Below are 18,883 nucleotides of genomic sequence, written 5' to 3'. Positions count from 1 at the left end.
ATGAAATTGAAACTGTGATTAAAAATCTTCCAACAAACAAAAGTCCAGGACCAGATGGCTTCACAGGTGAATTCTATCAAACATTTAGAGAAGAGCTAACACCCATCCTTCTCAAACTCTTCCAAAAAATTGCAGAGGAAGGAACATTCCCAAACTCATTCTATGAGGCCACCATCACCCTGATACCAAAACCAGACAAAGATACTACAAAAAAAGAAAATTACAGACCAATATCACTGATGAATATAGATGCAAAAATCCTCAACAAAATACTAGCAAACAGAATCCAACAACACATTAAAAGGATCATACACCACGATCAAGTGGGATTTATCCCAGGGATGCAAGGATTCTTCAATATATGCAAATCAATCAATGTGATACACCATATTAACAAATTGAAGAATAAAAACCATATGATCATCTCAATAGATGCAGAAAAAGCTTTTGACAAAATTCAACACCCATTTCTGATAAAAACTCTCCAGAAAGTGGGCATAGAGGGAACCTACCTCAACATAGTAAAGGCCATATATGACAAACCCACAGCAAACATCATTCTCAATGGTGATAAACTGAAAGCATTTCCTCTAAGATCAGGAACGAGACAAGGATGTCTACTCTCACCACTATTATTCAACATAGTTCTGGAAGTCCTAGCCACGGCAATCAGAGAAGAAAAAGAAATAAAAGGAATACAAATTGGAAAAGAAGAAGTAAAACTGTCACTGTTTGCAGATGGCATGATACTATACATAGAGAATCCTAAAACTGCCACCAGAAAACTGCTAGAGCTAATTAATGAATATGGTAAAGTTGCAGGATACAAAATTAATGCACAGAAATCTCTTGCATTCCTATACACTAATGATGAAAAATCTGAAAGAGAAATTATGGAAACACTCCCATTTACCATTGCAACAAAAAGAATAAAATACCTAGGAATAAACCTACCTAGGGAGACAAAAGACCTGTATGCAGAAAACTATAAGACACTGATGAAAGAAATTAAAGATGATACCAACAGATGGAGAGATATACCATGTTCTTGGATTGGAAGAATCAAAATTGTGAAAATGAGTATACTACCCAAAGCAATCTACAGATTCAATGCAATCCCTATCAAATTACCAATGGCATTTTTTACGGAGCTAGAACAAATCATCTTAAAATTTGTATGGAGACACAAAAGACCCCGAATAGCCAAAGCAGTCTTGAGGCAAAAAAATGGAGCTGGAGGAATCAGACTCCCTGACTTCAGACTACACTACAAAGCTACAGTAATCAAGACAATATGGTACTGGCACAAAAACAGAAACATAGATCAATGGAACAAGATAGAAAGCCCAGAGATTAACCCACGCACCTATGGTCAACTAATCTATGACAAAGGAGGCAAAGATATACAATGGAGAAAAGACAGTCTCTTCAATAAGTGGTGCTGGGAAAACTGGACAGCTACATGTAGAAGAATGAAATTAGAATACTCCCTAACACCATACACAAAAATAAACTCAAAATGGATTAGAGACCTAAATATAAGACTGGACACTATAAAACTCTTAGAGGAAAACATAGGAAGAACACTCTTTGACATAAATCACAGCAAGATCTTTTTTGATCCACCTCCTAGAGTAATGGAAATAAAAACAAAAATAAACAAGTGGGACCTAATGAAACTTCAAAGCTTTTGCACAGCAAAGGAAACCATAAACAAGACCAAAAGACAACCCTCAGAATGGGAGAAAATATTTGCAAACGAATCAACGGACAAAGGATTAATCTCCAAAATATATAAACAGCTCATTCAGCTCAATATCAAAGAAACAAACACCCCAATCCAAAAATGGGCAGAAGACCTAAATAGATATTTCTCCAAAGAAGACATACAGACGGCCACGAAGCACATGAAAAGATGCTCAACATCACTAATTATTAGAGAAATGCATATCAAAACTACAATGAGGTATCACCTCACTCCTGTTAGAATGGGCATCATCAGAAAATCTACAAACAACAAATGCTGGAGAGGGTGTGGAGAAAAGGGAAACCTCTTGCACTGCTGGTGGGAATGTAAATTGATACAGCCACTATGGAGAACAATATGGAGGTTCCTTAAAAAACTAAAAATAGAATTACCATATGACCCAGCAATCCCACTACTGGGCATATACCCAGAGAAAACCGTAATTCAAAAAGACACATGCACCCGAATGTTCATTGCAGCACTATTTACAATAGCCAGGTCATGGAAGCAACCTAAATGCCCATCAACAGATGAATGGATAAAGGAGATGTGGTACATATATACAATGGAATATTACTCAGCCATAAAAAGGAACGAAATTGAGTCATTTGTTGAGACGTGGATGGATCTAGAGACTGTCATACAGAGTGAAGTAAGTCAGAAAGAGAAAAACAAATATCGTATATTAATGCATGTATGTGGAACCTAGAAAAATGGTACAGATGAGCCGGTGTGCAGGGCAGAAGTTGAGACACAGATGTAGAGAATGGACATATGGACACCAAGGGGGGAAAACTGCGGTGGGGTGGGGATGGTGGTGTGCTGAATTGGGCGATTGGGATTGACATGTATACACTGATGTGTATAAAATTGATGCCTAATAAGAACCTGCAGTATAAAAAAAAAAACAAACAAAACAACTAATACTAAACTTTCATTGGGTTATTTGTATGGAAATATGTTAATATAAATGTTTCAGACATTACATGAAATTTCTAAAAATCTTATATTGGTATTTGTATGGAAATATGTATGGAAATATGTTAATATAAATGTTTCAGACATTACATGAAATTTCTAAAAATCTTATAATTGTATTTGTATGGAAATATGTATGGATATATGTTAATATAAAAAAAGAATTTTTTAAAAATGTATCTTTGAATCATTTATATTTATTTGAATTATTTATATTATAATAATATATATTTTAATATATATTATATATGATTACTATAAGCTAAGGGACATTTATGGAACCCTACATAAAACAATTAGAGAATAAACATTCTTTTTGAGTATATGTGGACCATTTAGAGAAATGAATCACATACAAAGGAAGTCACATAAATAAGGAGATTATATCATTCAAAACACATTCTCTGACCACAATCTAATAATCAAGTAAAACTAAGTTTTTTTAAAAGACCTCATATATTTATAAACTTAAAAAATATCATGCAATCTAAATAATAAATAAATCAAAGGGAAAATCATAATAGAAGTTGTGAAATATTTAGAACTGAATAACAACAAAGACAGTCAAACTTTTGGACTAAGCTACAGCAGTATTTAGAGGGAAATTCATAATCTTAAATACCTTATTTGAAAATAGGAAGTTAAAAAAAGAACAACAGAGTAAAACCAAAGAATACAGAAGAAAGGAAATAAGATAAAAACAGAAATTAATGAAAAATAAAACAGAGCACAAATGAGTATATCAAAATAAAAAAACTAAAGCTGATTCTTTGGAATGACTAATAAAATTCTGCTAATATGAACCAAAATCAAAAGGAGAGTTAATTTTGCAATAAAAATACCAGGTATTGAAAAAAGGAATTACAACTATATATTCAAAGGAGATTTAAAAATTTTAAGAGAATTCTATAAATAAATTTATGCCAATTTGAAAATATAGATGAATGGATTTAAACGAATATAAACTACCAAAATAATCTCAAGAAAAAAACAGAGAATTAAATAGATCTATAAACACTTAAGTAATCAAATTGGAAGTAAAAATCTAAGTCTAACAACAACACAACAGGTCCACATGATTCTAAATTTAGGCATATTTCACTTTTAAGCAACTGAAAATTCCTTTCCTATACAAATAGCTCCAAATACAAAAAATGAAACTCACTCTGATTTTACCTAACTACTGTAAGCTTTGTTTCGAAACTGGACATCAGCACAATGAAGAAAAATTATAAGGTAATCTCACCTACAAGCATAAATGCAAATGTGTAAATAAAATATTAGTAAACTAAATCTAGCAGTGTGTGTGTGTGTGTGTGTGTGTGTGTGTAGGATCAAGTTAAACTTATCCCAGGAATGCAGTAATGATTATTTAAAAAACTATAAATACAATTCACCACATTAACAGATTATGGGAGAAAAACCATATATATATATTCACCTAAAAAATTTCAGAATCTGTATTAAGTGAAATGCAACACTCAGACAGGATAAAAACAGCAATAACAACAACAACAATTCAGCAAAATAAGATTAAGAAGGAACTTCCCTAGCCTGATTAAAAACAAAACTAAACATAATATTTAATGGTAAAATTTTAGAACTGTCTTTAAAGTCAGGAATAAGATGAAAACACCTATTTTCATTGCCTCTGTTGAGTAGGGTTCTAGTATGCCTGGTCAGTGCACTAAAAAAGAAAGTGGTATGAAGTGTGGAAAGGAAGTAACAAAACTGCCATTATTTGCAGATAATATTATTGCCTGTAGAGGAAATACAGGACAACCAATGAATCACAGCAAGAAATAGGAAAACAAATATTAATACAAAATGCAAGGTTGTTGGACACGTGATCACCAGTCAAAAGTCAAGCCAAGAGTATTCCAATACACCAGCAATGAGCAATTAGAAAATTCAATTTACAACTGGTATTAAAATCATTAAAATACCCATAAAAAATCTAGTAAGTTTCTTTTATAGAGAAAGGCATAAAACTGGACATGTTAATTTTAACACTGTGGTATTAATTCTGTGATGGATAAACTGACCACTGAAACAGACTAGAAAGTGAGATACAAACCTATTTTTATATGAGATCTTAGTATATCATGTATCACTGAGAAAAGGATGAATATCTTTTGGTTCCAAATAACAGAAAACCAACTAAAATGGCTTAAACCATGAGAAGAATCATCATCTCACAAAACAAGATATTTTGAGGTAAGACTCAAAGTCATCTTTAAGGATTTAGGTTCTGTTTATCTTTTTCAGGATCTCAGCGAGCTCCCTTCATTATTACAAAATACTCAAAGTGTCACAAACGTATATCAAGAAAAAGGAGCTTGTTTCTTCATTATATATTTTTCTACAAGGGCAAAAGAAGATCTTTCTTAGAAGCACCTCCAGCAAACTTCGCTTTGCCTCTCTTAGGCTAGAACTGCTAAACCAATCATTAGGTGGGGAGATGAGAATATTAATATAGTCTGAGACCAATCAGGATTTGCCTGAATCATGTGGGAAAAGAGTGGACACTGGAACAAAACTGGTGTTCTGCCAACATGAGAAAGAGGGAAATGACTGTTAGGTAAGTAATCTACAGCAAAATGGAATATTTCATAAATGGTGTGGGGAGAATAGGCTATCCATATGGAAGAAAAGAAAATGAGATCCCAATAATATCATAAACAAAGATAAATTCCAGGTGGATTAAAAATTCAAATGTCAGGGAGGGTGGGAGGGAGATGCAAGAGGGATGAGATATGGGGATATATGTATATGTATGGCTGATTCACTTTATTATAAAGCAGAAACTAACACACTATTGTAAAGCAATTATACCCCAATAAAGATGTTTAAAAAATAAATAAATAAACAAAAATTCAAATGTCAAAAACAAAAATTAATTTTTAGTGGAAAATACTGAACAATATATTTAGAAATTAGGGGTACAAAAAGATTTCTAATATAAAACATAAATAAGAATAAACCATAAAAGATAATATTCATTAACTAGAGTACATCAGATGCAAAAATTTTGTACAATAAAACATATAGGAATTAAATTTAAAAGCCAAACCACAGTCTGGGAGAAGTATTTGCATGACATAAAACAGTTTTTTCTGTTACCTAATAGATAAATAAGTATAAAAATGAGCAATTGATAGAAGAGGAAAACGGAATAGCTAATAAATACTACAGAAGGTGCTCAGCCTCATCAGTAGCCAGAGAAATGCAAATTTATACAAAGATAGTATTGACCCATTATAAAAAAATGTTTAAATTTGATAATACTGAGTGCTGGACACTATGCTGGGAAACAAACTGTCATCCAGTCCTAGCAGAAGGGTCAACTATTTCAATGTCTTTGATAATCAGTTTGGTGATATTTAGTAAACTCAACAATATGCATGGTCAACAAAGTAACAATCCTCTCCAAGGTATATGCCCTAGAGACACTCTCTCACATGTGGGCCAGAAGACAAGTTCAGGATACTCATCTCATTCTTTCCAACCACAAACACACACACACACAGACACACACACGCAAACACACATACAAATATGGAACAGTCTAATTATACATCAATATGGATTCCATAAATTGAATATTTATACAATTAAATCTACACATGTCAATTTGGATTATCTTAAAACAGAATGCTGAAAGGGAAAAGCAGGTTGTTTAGGGATACTTATAATGTGATATCACTTACATAAAAAGTAAAACCCATAGCATAATACTCTGTATTATTCATGGAAAAATAAATATTTAATAAATATATAGAAACAAGGAATCAAGCTTGTGATTACCCCTGGGAAAGGAAAAAGGAGAATCAGAGCAGGAAAAGGGTATAGTATCAGAGACTCTTCAACTTTACGTCGTTTTATTTCTTTAATGAAAAAGGATATAAAGTAAACATAAAAACTAGTAAATTATATTGAATCTATGTGTAAGGTACATAAATATTTGTCATATTATTTTATGTGTTTGAAATACTTTATAATTTTTAAAAATACATCTTCTTAAAAGTTTCCTATGAAAGTATTTTATCAATAGTGAAAAGGTCCTACTCCACATACATCTCTCTTCATGAAAATTACAAATGAGGACTTCCCTGGTGGTCTAGGGGTTAAGACTCCACTCTCCCAACGCAGGGGGCCCCGGTTTGATCCCTGGTCAGGAAACTAGATCCCACATGCCGCAACTAAGATCCCGCATGCTGCAACTAAAAAAAGATCCCGCATGCCACAACTAAAGATCCCGCATGTGGCAAGGAAGATCCCATGTGCCACAACTAAGTCCCGGAGCATCCAAATAAATAAATAAATAAGCTAATACTTTAAAACAAAAAAGAAAATTACAAATGGAGTTTGCCTCCCTTTTGTCTATTATAAGCATCATTTTTAAGCCACATGCTATATGTTGTTTAAGGATTAGAAAGTAGTGTCAGGGGCTTCCCTGGTGGCACAGTGGTTGAGAATCTGCCTGCCAATGCAGGGGACACGGGTTCGAGCCCTGGTCTGGGAAGATCCCACATGCCGTGGAGCAGCTGGGCCCGTGAGCCACAATTACTGAGCCTGCGCGTCTGGAGCCTGTGCTCTGCAACAAGAGAGGCCGCGATAGTGAGAGGCCTGCGCACTGCGATGAAGAGTGGCCCCCGTTTGCCACAACTAGAGAAAGCCCTCGCACAGAAACGAAGACCCAACACAGCCATAAATAAAATAAATAAAATGAAACTTAAAAAAAAAAAAAACCACTTATTGTAAACATTAAAAAAAAACAAAAAAAAAAGAAAGTAGTGTCAGAAGAAATGTAAACAGTAGCAATATTCTACAGGAAAAGTAGCAAGGATTAAATAAAGATGCCATGAAGATCAAGAAAGGTCCAAATTGCATAAAACTGAAAAGACATCTTCAAAGTTTAGTCAAATACTCAAAACATTCTAAGCATTGAGTGAGAAGCCAAAGACGTTACTGTCAAAAAAAAAAAAAAGAAATTAGATATAGAAACAAACTGCTACTTGAATTTTAAATTGGGGGCACTTAGAGAATATGATATAAGGCATATGTCAACAATATGATTTATTACTAAGATTATAATAAATATCAAAGTTTTTCCCTGGAATTAAAATCTTTAATTATTAATATCCCAAGAAGCTCCCAGAGCAACATACCTGGAGAAGGAGCCTTTCAAAAGCCAGAAAGTTGTCCCACTTGGCAGTCTGCGGGTGTTTCAGAGTTTGAACAGTGGCCAGCCCAAGCTGTAGGAGCCCACAGTGATTCCCTAGAACTTTGAGGTTGTTCTTGAAGAGATGAATATAGGACGTGAGCTGTCCCGGAGTGACTCTCCCTGGAAAAACATACAATTTATCAGTGTACCCTCTTCTGGGAGCGGTAAAAATAATGAAGAGAATGCCATTAATAATACTACTGCAGGGCTTCCCTGGTGGCACAGTGGTTAAGAATCCACCTGCCAATGCAGGCGACACGGGTTCGATCCCTGGTCTGGGAAGATCCCACATGCCGCAGAGCAACTGAGTCTGTGCACCACAACTACCCAGCCTGTGCTCTAGAGCCCACGAGCCACAACTACTGAAGCCCGCATGCCACAACTACTGAAGCCCCCGTGCCTAGAGCCCATGCTCTGCAACGAGAAGCCACCGCAATGAGAAGCCCACGCACCGCAACAAAGAGTAGCCCCCGCTCACCACAACTAGAGAAAGCTTGCGCACGGCAATGAAGACCCAATGCAGCCAAAATAAATAAATAAATAAAATAAAATAAAATAAAAATACTACTGCCTTACATCAGCACAAAACTTCAGAGTAAACTGCAAGCTTGCCTAAGCTATTGTGACTCTTAAAACAACATGGTGACAACAGCAAAGTTGAAACTATTAACTGCATTTTGCAAGCAAGAAAATACACGTTAAGTGATCTTGCCAAGGCCATATTGCTAGTAGAATTCATTTCATAATTCTGAAGTACCCCATAAATAAGTTATCAAATAAAGTCATATGAATAAATATTTCTTGAGCTCAACATGGAGTACCTCTCCAAGACAAATGATATAGCAATCTAAGAGGCAAAAAAGTAAGGTTTCTAATTGTGTGCGTATGTATATAAAGGAGAAATCTGTTATGACTATAGCTAAAACTTTATCACTGATATCCGTGGGTTCATGATAATATTCATGAGCATAAAAGCTGGCTGTTTATGGAACAAAAATGTATGGAGAACTAGAGTGGCAAAAACCCTGGAAGATAAGGTATCAGAAGAAATGGTTTGGTATGGGTGACACAGCACATTTACTACAATGGTCACCTCTATCTAGAACGAGACCCCCACTTCATAAAAGACTGGAGTACCAAAAACAAACAAACAACAAACAAACAAAAACAAACAAAAAACTACCTGTTGAAGATTCACTCTTTCAGAGCTTCTAAGTCCAACTTTTGCCTATAGCAGTCCTTCCATTTAGTCACTTCCCACTCTAATATGTCAAATTTCACTCCGGTCATTCATCAATGCTATGGACTGAATTCCTGAACACCACAGATTCTCCTCATTGGGCAACAAGATGGCAATGGGGCCAAACATAGATGCAAGTCAAGTAATTCTTTCCTTTACATCTTACCTACACCCTGTTTGTGGTTTACTCTCTGATGCCTGAAATCCCAGTTTGTTTGTTATGTCTACATTTGTTAATATTTGGCAATGGGACCACCTGTATTTATTTAGCACTTTATCGTTTATACAGTGCAAGTATGTCCTCTTCTGATTTTCACAGCAACTCTATGGAGTAGCAAATAAGTGAGAGTTCAGTGTCTTACACGGTGCTAAATGGCATTTGTCAATTAATGGTTTTGCTACGGACTATAATACACAAAAAATAAAGACCTTGTTTCAAGAAACTTATAAGCCTGCAACATATTCTATCTTTTCATTACATATTTTGAAGAGATTAAGGATTTTGAAGTGCCTTATTACCTGTTTATCAGGGTGAGCATGTAAAGAATAAAAACAGTGGGAATGATGAGCACGGAGCTGAGTCTCACTAGTTTCTTTGGTCCCTTGGCGAAGCATAGTTCATTCCTGATTCTCAAGCAGCAAGCTAATGATTTGCTTGCTTAAGTACTAATAGAGAAGAGCCTCATTAACCCTTTCTCTGCTTCGTTTTGAGTCAGGTTGATTAAGGTATAATTTACATACAGTAAAATTCATCCTTTTCTGGTTCAGGCTGTTCTCAAATCAGTTCTATGAATTTTGACAAATGCATGTAGTTGGGTAAGCACTGTCACAATCAAAATATAGAATATTTCCATTACTCCAAAAAGTTCCCCCTTTGTAGTCAATTCTCTTTTCCCACCCCCAGCCCTTGGTGAACACTTATCTGCATTTATCTGGCTTCTGTCCCATAGTTTTGCCTTTACAGAATGTTCTATAAGTGGAATCATATAGTATGTAGCCTTTTGAGTCTGGCTTCTTTCACTTTAGCATAAGGTATTTGATGTTCATTCATGTTGTTGCTTATATAGGTAGTTTGCTCCATTTTCTTGCTGAGTAGTAATCCATTGTATGAATGCGCCATGGTTTGTTTAGCCATTTATCCATTCACCGGTTAATGATCATTTGAGTTTTTTCCAATTTTTAGAAATTATGATAATTAGTGATGCTGAGCATCTTTTCATGTGCTTCTTGGCCATCTGTATGTCTTCTTTGGAGAAATGTCTATCTAGGTCTTCCACCCATTTTTTGATTGGGCTGTTTGTTTTTTTGATATTGAACTGCATAAGCTGCTTGTATATTTTGGAGATTAATCCTTTGTCAGTTACTTCGTTTGCAAATATTTTCTTCCATTCTGAGGGTTGTCTTTTCGTCTTGTTTATGGTTTCCTTTGCTGTCCAAAAGCTTTAAGTTTCATTAGGTCCCATTTGTTTATTTTTGTTTTTATTTTCATTACTCTAGGAGGTGGGTCAAAAAAGATCTTGCTGCAATTTATGTCAAAGAGTGTTCTTCCTATGTTTTCCTCTAAGAGTTTTATAGTGTCTGGCCTTACATTTAGGTCTTTAATCCATTATGAATTTATTCTTGTGTATGGTGTTAGGGAGTGTTCTAATTTCATTCTTTTACATGTAGCTGTCCAGTTTTCCCAGCACCACTTATTGAAGAGGCTGTCTTTTCTCCATTGTATATTTTTGCCTCCCTTGTCATAGATTAGGTGGCCATAGGCGCATGGGTTTATCTCTGGGCTTTCTATCCTGTACAAATCAAAATTACAATGAGGTATCACCCCACACTGGTCAGAATGGCCATCATCAAAAAATCTACAAACAATAAATGCTGGAGAGGGTGTGGAGAAAAGGGAACCTTCTTATACTGTTGGTGGGAATGTAAATTGATACAGCCACTATGCAAAACAATATGGAGGTTCCTTAAAAAACTAAAAATAGAATTACCATATGACCCAGCAATCCCACTACTGGGCATATACCCAGAGAAAACCATAATTCAAAAAGACACATGCACCCCAATGTTCATAGCAGCACTATTTACAATAGCCAGGACATGGAAGCAACCAAAATGTCCATAAACAGAGGAACGGATAAAGAAGATGTGGTACATACATACAATGGAATACTACTCAGCCATAAAAGGAATGAAATTGGGTCATCTGTAGAGATGTGGATGGACCTAGGAAGTGTCATACAGAGTGAAGTAAATCAGAAAGAGAAAAACAAATATCGCATATTAAAGCATATATGTGGAATCTAGAAAAATGGTATCGATGACCTTATTTGCAAAGCAGAAATAGAGACACAGACATAGAGTACAAATGTATGGATACCAAGAGGGAAAGGGGTGGGGTGGAAGAAATTGGGAAATTGGGATTGACACATATACACTATTGATACCATGTATAAAATAGACAACCAAGGGGAACATACTGTATAGCACAGGGAACTCTACTTAATGCACTGTGGTGTCCTAAATGGGAGGGAAATAAAAGGGAGGGGATATATGTATACGTATGGCAGATTCATTTTGCTGTGCAGTAGAAGCTAACACAACATCGTAAAGCAGCTATACTTCAATAAAAATTAATTTAAAAAATAAATAAAAATAAATTGAAAAAGATTCACAAATCAAAGTCCACCAACATTTTCCAAAAAAAGAAAGAAAGAAGTTGTGAATAAAGCCTTCACAAACATCTTTGTACAGGTTTTTATGTGTGTATGTGTCTGTGGACATATGGTTTCATTTTTCTTAAGTAAATTTCTAGGGTTGTTGGGTCATATGTTAAGTGTATGATTAACTTTATAAGAAACCGACAAACTAAGTTCCAAAGTGAGCTGTCCCACCAGCAACAAATGAGATTTCTATTGCCTCACATCCTCACTAGCACTTGGTATTGCCAGTTATTTTGGTTTTAGCCATTCTATTAGGTATCTAGCAACAACTCACTGTGGTTTTAATTTGTATTTTTCTAATGACTAATAATGTTAGTCTTTTCATGTGCTTATTTGCCACCCTATATCTTTTTTGGTGAAGTTTGTCTATTCAAATCTTTTGCTCATTTTTATTAGGTTGTTTATTTTCTTCCTGTTGAGTTGTGAGTGTCATTAACTTTCATTAATCCATTGGCTCAACATATATTTCTGTGCCAGGGACTGTTCTTACTGTTAAGAATAAACCCATAAACAAATCAGACAAAAATCTGTCCTCATGGCCAACAAATAAAGAAGGCAAATGATTCCTGGATGCTCTCCTAATTAATTCAGCTCATTACATGTCATTCTCTTCTTAAGGGATGGGGATCTTTTGTGCAGATGATTAATATTTTTACACAAAAACATCTTGACATATTAAATATTAACATAAATATATGAAAACAAATTTTCACATGAAATGGGTTCAAATCTAACATTGCCATGAGCTCCATTTATTTGTTTATACACTGTGCTGCAGGTGACGCAGTGTGGTCCCTGGATACGCAGAGCTTTGTGTATCAAGAGAGAAAGTCATAAAACAATTATACAAACAATTGCTTAATCATTATTGTGGTAAGTATTGCTAAAGCAAAAACTAAAATGTCCTGAAACCATGAAAGGCTCTATGTGATATGTAATTGCCTACCTCTCCAACCCTATCTCCTGGACTGAAGGAGGAGGAATTTAAAAGGCTCAGAATACATACAATCCATTCGTAACATAACCGTCTTTTAGAGAGACCTCAAGAAATGGAAATCATCAGAGAAAGTCACCAGGTCTGTTTAGATTTCGACTGCCATAACCATATGTTCAATTTAAAGATAAGAATGTTTTCAATTCAGGGACTTCTCTGGTGGCGCAGTGGTTAAGAATCCGCCTGCCAATGCAGAGGACTTGGGTTCGATCCCTGGTCCGCGAAGATCCCACATGTCGTGGAGCAACTAAGCCCGTGCACCACAACTACTGAGCCTGCGCTCTAGAGCCCCCTCGCCACAACTACTGAGCCCACGTGCCACAACTACTGAAGACTGCATGCCCTAGAGCCCGTGCTCCACAACAAGAGAAGCCAGCCAATGAGAAGCCCGTGCACAGCAAAGAGGAGTAGCCCCCGCTCGCCGCAACTAGAGGAAGCCAGCGCAGCAATGAAGACCCAACGCAGTCAATAAATAAATAAAAAATTTTTTTAAAAAAAGAATGTCTTCAATTCGAAAACATAGCTAAACTTTTTATCCAGTTAGCATTTTCCTCGCTCAGACTTGGACTCAGTGACCATATTTACATAACATTGCCTTCCCACATAAGGCATGAGATCCAAAGGAACAAATGGATATATTTCATAACAGGAAATGCCAACAGAACACTACCTTGTGAATCAGCAATTATTCACCTTTGCTGCTCCATTCTGTTCCCCTCTGTATACCTTTTTCTCACATACACAAGCCATTAACACTTCCTTATATATGTCATGAAAGCAGGGGGGTTTTTTGGTAAAAATTCATAACATGTTAATTGGAATTTAGTAAGAGTACTTCACACAAATGCTTTAAAATATAGGCTAGTGACATGTTTTAAATATAAATTTAATCACAATCTTACATAAAACAAGTCAAAATCAACTGCCTGACTACCAAAAATGCTATACTGTGAGGCTAACAACTTGAGAAAACTTCTCAGTTCATATCAACTAAAACTGCAAGCAACTAGAACCAGGTGTTGAAAAAGTAATAGAACATTTATTCACATCTCATATTACCAAAAAAAAAAAAAAAAAAAACTCGTCAGGCAGATTTACATGGTGATTTTAAAATGTCAACCCAAGAAGGCTTTGCAACACATTTTTTTAAAGTCCTAAAAACAAGGGGTATTTTATATCAAAACTGCATAATACATAACAACTCTTTGAAAAGGGACAATTTTGAAATTTGAAAAATAGTTTTCAAGTAAGAAAATCTATTAGGCTTTCTTTTTCTTTTTTATAGTTTTTAAGGAAGTGAAACGGGCTTCAGATTTCAATTTAGTTAAGAAACAAACACAAAACTTTAACAACCATCAGTTCTATGTATATTTTGAAACTCTTATTGAAATAGAATTATCTCTTGGGAGAAAGGGGACATATTTGGAAAATAAAAGGATTTAATATTTTTATATTGTCTGTGATCCTTACAATATTGAATTCCATTGTATTCAAATGAATTATGGAACTTACTCTTCCATTTACTATATACATTTGATAAACTATAACTTTCTGAACCCGTTTTGTGGCTTGGTAAGATATATTTAAAATATCTACACATATATGATTCTTTGTTGATTTTCTTTAAAAAAAAAAAAAGTATTCTGTCAGTGCTAGGTTTGATTTAATCCCCAAATTGTGTCTTAATGGTAGAAGTAACCATCAGAAATTTTGTCTAAAATAGCATATTTAGCTACTAAATGTTTTCTTAAAAAAAAAAAACTCTATAACAAATGATAATACTGTCATTGCATGTTTTTTATTCATCATTGCCCTGAAAACATGAATGAAAACCCAGTGTGTGAAATGTGAATAAACAAAGTTATGTTTTGGGGGGCTTTTTTTGTTTTTTGTTTTTTAAGAAATTTATTTATTTATTTTTGGCTGCATTGGGTCTTCGCTGCTGCGCGCGGGCTGGCTTTCTCTAGTTGCAGCGAGTGGGCTTTCTCTAGTTGCGGCGAGCGGGGGCTACTCTTCGTTGCGGTGCATGGGCTTCTCATTGAGGTGGCTTCTCTTGTTGTGGAGCACAGGCTCTAGGCACATGGGCTTCAGTAGTTGTGGCACATGGGCTCTAGAGCACAGGCTCAGTAGTTGTGGCGCACGGGCTTAGTTGCTCCGCAGCATGTGGGATCTTCCCGGGCCAGGGATCGAACCCATGTCCCCTGCATTGGCAGGTGGATTCTTAACCACTGCGCCACCAGGGAAGTCCCCAAAGTTATGTTTTAAGACATGTATTTCCAGAAATCAAATATCAGCATTTCATTTTTCTCCTTTTTAATCATTTTTCTAATGTAATAAAGGCAAAGTATATTAAAATATTTAAATATAATATGTTCTGTTAAAACTCTGGTTTATTAACTCACACATAACTGGCAAACATGAATAATTTTAATATTACACAAAAATATCTCTTCATTTGTCATTTTTTCTCATTGTAACATTTTGTGCCGCCAAATAAGAGCAGCTGAACACAAAGTAAACAAACATAGCTGAACTCTGCAAGCCACAAGAGGAGCTGAGCACTGATTACATTCCTAGTTCTTCTTGGCTCTGCTTGGCCCCGTGCACTGTCTTGGGAGTGCTTCCTGTTTGGTTCTCCCTGACCTTCAGTGCATTTTGCCTTTGCCTCCATAACCAAACAGCCTCAGCTCCTCTTTACATTACCTTCCAGTGAGCTACCTTCAACTCTTCTGTTCACATAAAGTCCCATATATGCTGTAACGTTTCTTTATCTATAGTCTTTATCTATAGAAATTTGGCCAATCTTTTTAACTGTGCTAGTATTTTTATTGTTTACGTTAGTGCTCTAACTATAAATTTGTATCGATTTTTGAATGGGCTTCTGCTAATGATATTTTTTTATCACGCGGGCTGGCTTTCTCTGGAGTGCAGGCTCAGTAATTGTGGCTCACGGGCCTAGCTGCTCCACGGCATGTGGGATCCTCCCAGACCAGGGCTCGAACCCGTGTCCCCTGCATTGGCAGGCAGATTCTCAACCACTGCGCCACCAGGCAAGCCCAGGAGCTTCTTTTTTAACAAGAGCTTTATGAGCTTTAACTCACATACCATAAAATTCACCCTTAAAATGTACAATTCACTGATTTTTACTATATTCACAGAGTTATGCAATCATCACCACTATATAATCTGAGAACATTTTCATCATCTCAAGAAGAGAGCCTATACTCAAATTTCCCCAGTTATGAAAAAGATATACAGCTATAAATCCATACATATTAGAATACAGCCTGAATAAAATTTTCAGTTGGGAGATATAACTGTACTTAGTTATACCAGTAAACTGAGAAATAGCAGAAATGAGAACATTCAGGTAATTATAGCTATAATAGAATTCTGGCTTTTTTATATGTAATAATACTATGGTCATGCACTAAAAAATTTTTTTTAATTGAAGTAACAGAGGAATAGAAGAGTACTAAATCATGCAGCAAAACAAACAGTAAAAATAAGCTTCCTCCCCTCCCCCCCAACCAAAGGCTTTGCCTAGAATATGTGACAAGGCACTGCAGCAAAGAAGGGCCATCTGCCCAGAAGATACAACCAATTTCAGACTCAGAAGCCTCAGGTGTAATGGAGGTGAAAAGTAAGGGGTATAACATAAAGTAAAGCTTACACATCTTAAGTATGTAGTTCTGTTCACTGTTACACACACATCTATCCACGTAACCACCACCCAGATCAAGGTATGGAATATGTCCAGAACTCTAGAAGATTCTGTCAATACCTACCTAGTCAATAAGCTCACAACAGCAAACCATTACTTTTAACTCTCTCAACACAACTCACTTTTTTGTCTGCTTTTGAACGTCATATAAACAGAAGTATACAGATATACTATTTTGTATCTAGCTTTTTTAATTCAACATCATCCAAAATCTCAATCTTCTATTTCACTGTGTTTTATTGTTCTATATGACTATAATAGTTTCTCTATCCATTCTACTTTGAAGGATATTTAGGTTTTATAGTTCAGGGCTATTATAAATAATGATGCTATGAACATTCTACTACATACCTTTTGCTAGACTCATTTCCATTGGATACATGCCCAGGTGTGAAACCACTGGATTAGTGTACACGTATCTAAAGTTGATACTGCCAAACAGTTTTCCATGGTTGTATCAATATAACCACACATTTTAAATATGATCAAACTTAACATAATTTTAAAAGTATACATACAATGTTTAAAACCTGGCACAACTGTATAATTAAGTTTCCTTCATGGTATTTTACACTGGGTAGCCAAAACTCTAATAAGAGAGAGAGAGAGAGAGAGAAAAAAAAGTCACAATGGAAACCACATTGCCATATTCTTAGTATGTACCTTTATTTTATTTTTCTCATTGTTTGTTTACTTGCTTATTTACTTACTTTCTTACCTAATTACATAGAAAAGGCCTGGAAGGCAAGATACTGATTTCGGAGCAAAGGTTACATTGAAGAGTAAGATGATAGGGAGGGGGGAGAGACAATTACTTTTTATTTTACTAATGTTATGATATGAATTTTAAAGACTATTTTACTTTTTAAATAGTCTCTCGGTTCTGATATAAAATAATGTCTGTTTCATGTGGAATCAACAGACCAGTGTTTTTCTCTGGGAAATCTGAGTCTATTACTATCACTGATTTGTACAATGGATGAAGCATTGGCTTTCAACAGAAAAAGAAATATAAGAGTAATAATAACTGTCAGTTTCCCACCTCTACTGAGGTCAAAGGACAAAGAAATATGGTTAACATGCAGGTGGAGAGATTTAAGTCAGACATGAGAAAAAAATTCCACGATCGTGATGACTATTAGGCATTGAAACAAGTTATTAAAGCGGGGAAGAGGGAAGACATTATAAATCTTCTCCCGTAGGGATTTGAAGGGCAGTATATACAGCCAACTGTATAGTGAAACTTGGATAAAACCCAGCTGGGAATCGATGTCCATTTTTGTAACACTATAAATACTGAAGAAGGATTTCCTGGGATATCCTTTAAACAGTATATGTTTCTCATTACACAAATTTTTGAGCTCTATAGTATTACAAAGACAGAATAAGAAAGTAATGTGAAAAGATCATTTTAATTATATGAATCAATTCAATCAAATGGATCCAAAATTGAGAAATCTATTGCAAGATACGTTTTCAGAATAGTACAGAATAAAGTATAACTGCTGCAAGACCACAGGTCACAAATAGAAAATAAACAGCTCTCCCTGAAATTTATACAAAAACAGTGAAATATAAAACCACCAGAAACATTTACGGTTTGGCTTTCTTTGGAAATGCAGCCTTCCTGAGGCTAAGTTAAACACTGCATCAGTGTTTATAAACTCAGCAGAGAGCACAGAAAGGAACAGATAGATTACCCCTGTTATCTAAGGGGCAGATTACCAGCCTGCCAGGTAAGGAGCCTTTCCTTGGTGGGTCTACCCTGACTTGGAAAGAATAGCCTCCAAGTAAAGCAACTCCCACCCCACAGCCATGGATCTTCCCTTGGGGTTTTTAAACTCCTAGCCCATATTCTCATATGTTGAGGATCCCTTCTGTTGAGAAAATATAAAGATTAATAAGAAGAGGAGGAGGAGAAAAAAAGAAGAAAAAGATGCACCAATTAAAGTTAAAAATATAGAGCCAGAGGGCAGATGCTTGAAGATGGGATATTAGAAATTCAGATTCCCATTTTGTGGATGGGGAAACAGAGAAACAGAGGCAATTCAGGTTCTGTTTTAGGTGATGAAGTGTAAGAAGGAAATATTTGCTTAGTGACCTTAAAGCTTTCGGGCACTACTAATTATTAATTCAATAAAAACTCTTTCTGTCTCTTTCTCTAGATTCTCTTCTTCTTCACGCCCCTAAATGGATGTGTTCCTTACGACTCTGCCTTCAACCCTCCTCTCACTCATTCTACTTTCTTTTCCT

General features: G+C 35.5%; 1 protein-coding gene across 4 annotated transcripts in view; it reads right to left on the bottom strand.

Annotated features, from left to right (window-relative positions):
* Nucleotides 1–18,883, bottom strand: part of SCFD2 (sec1 family domain containing 2) — a 409,841-nt gene that overhangs the window by 331,318 nt on the left and 59,640 nt on the right. For all 4 annotated transcript variants that reach the window (XM_007180800.3, XM_007180802.3, XM_057547228.1 and 1 more), the window contains exon 4: nucleotides 7,897–8,072. In XM_007180800.3, the coding sequence (XP_007180862.2) occupies nucleotides 7,897–8,072 (176 nt within the window). The remainder of the gene's footprint in view (nucleotides 1–7,896; nucleotides 8,073–18,883) is intronic.

Source organism: Balaenoptera acutorostrata, chromosome 5 (assembly GCF_949987535.1).
Source record: "Balaenoptera acutorostrata chromosome 5, mBalAcu1.1, whole genome shotgun sequence".
Classification (NCBI taxonomy): Eukaryota; Metazoa; Chordata; class Mammalia; order Artiodactyla; family Balaenopteridae; genus Balaenoptera; species Balaenoptera acutorostrata.
The sequence above is the reverse complement of the archived record's forward strand: the minus strand, read 5'-3'. Positions and strand labels throughout refer to the sequence as shown.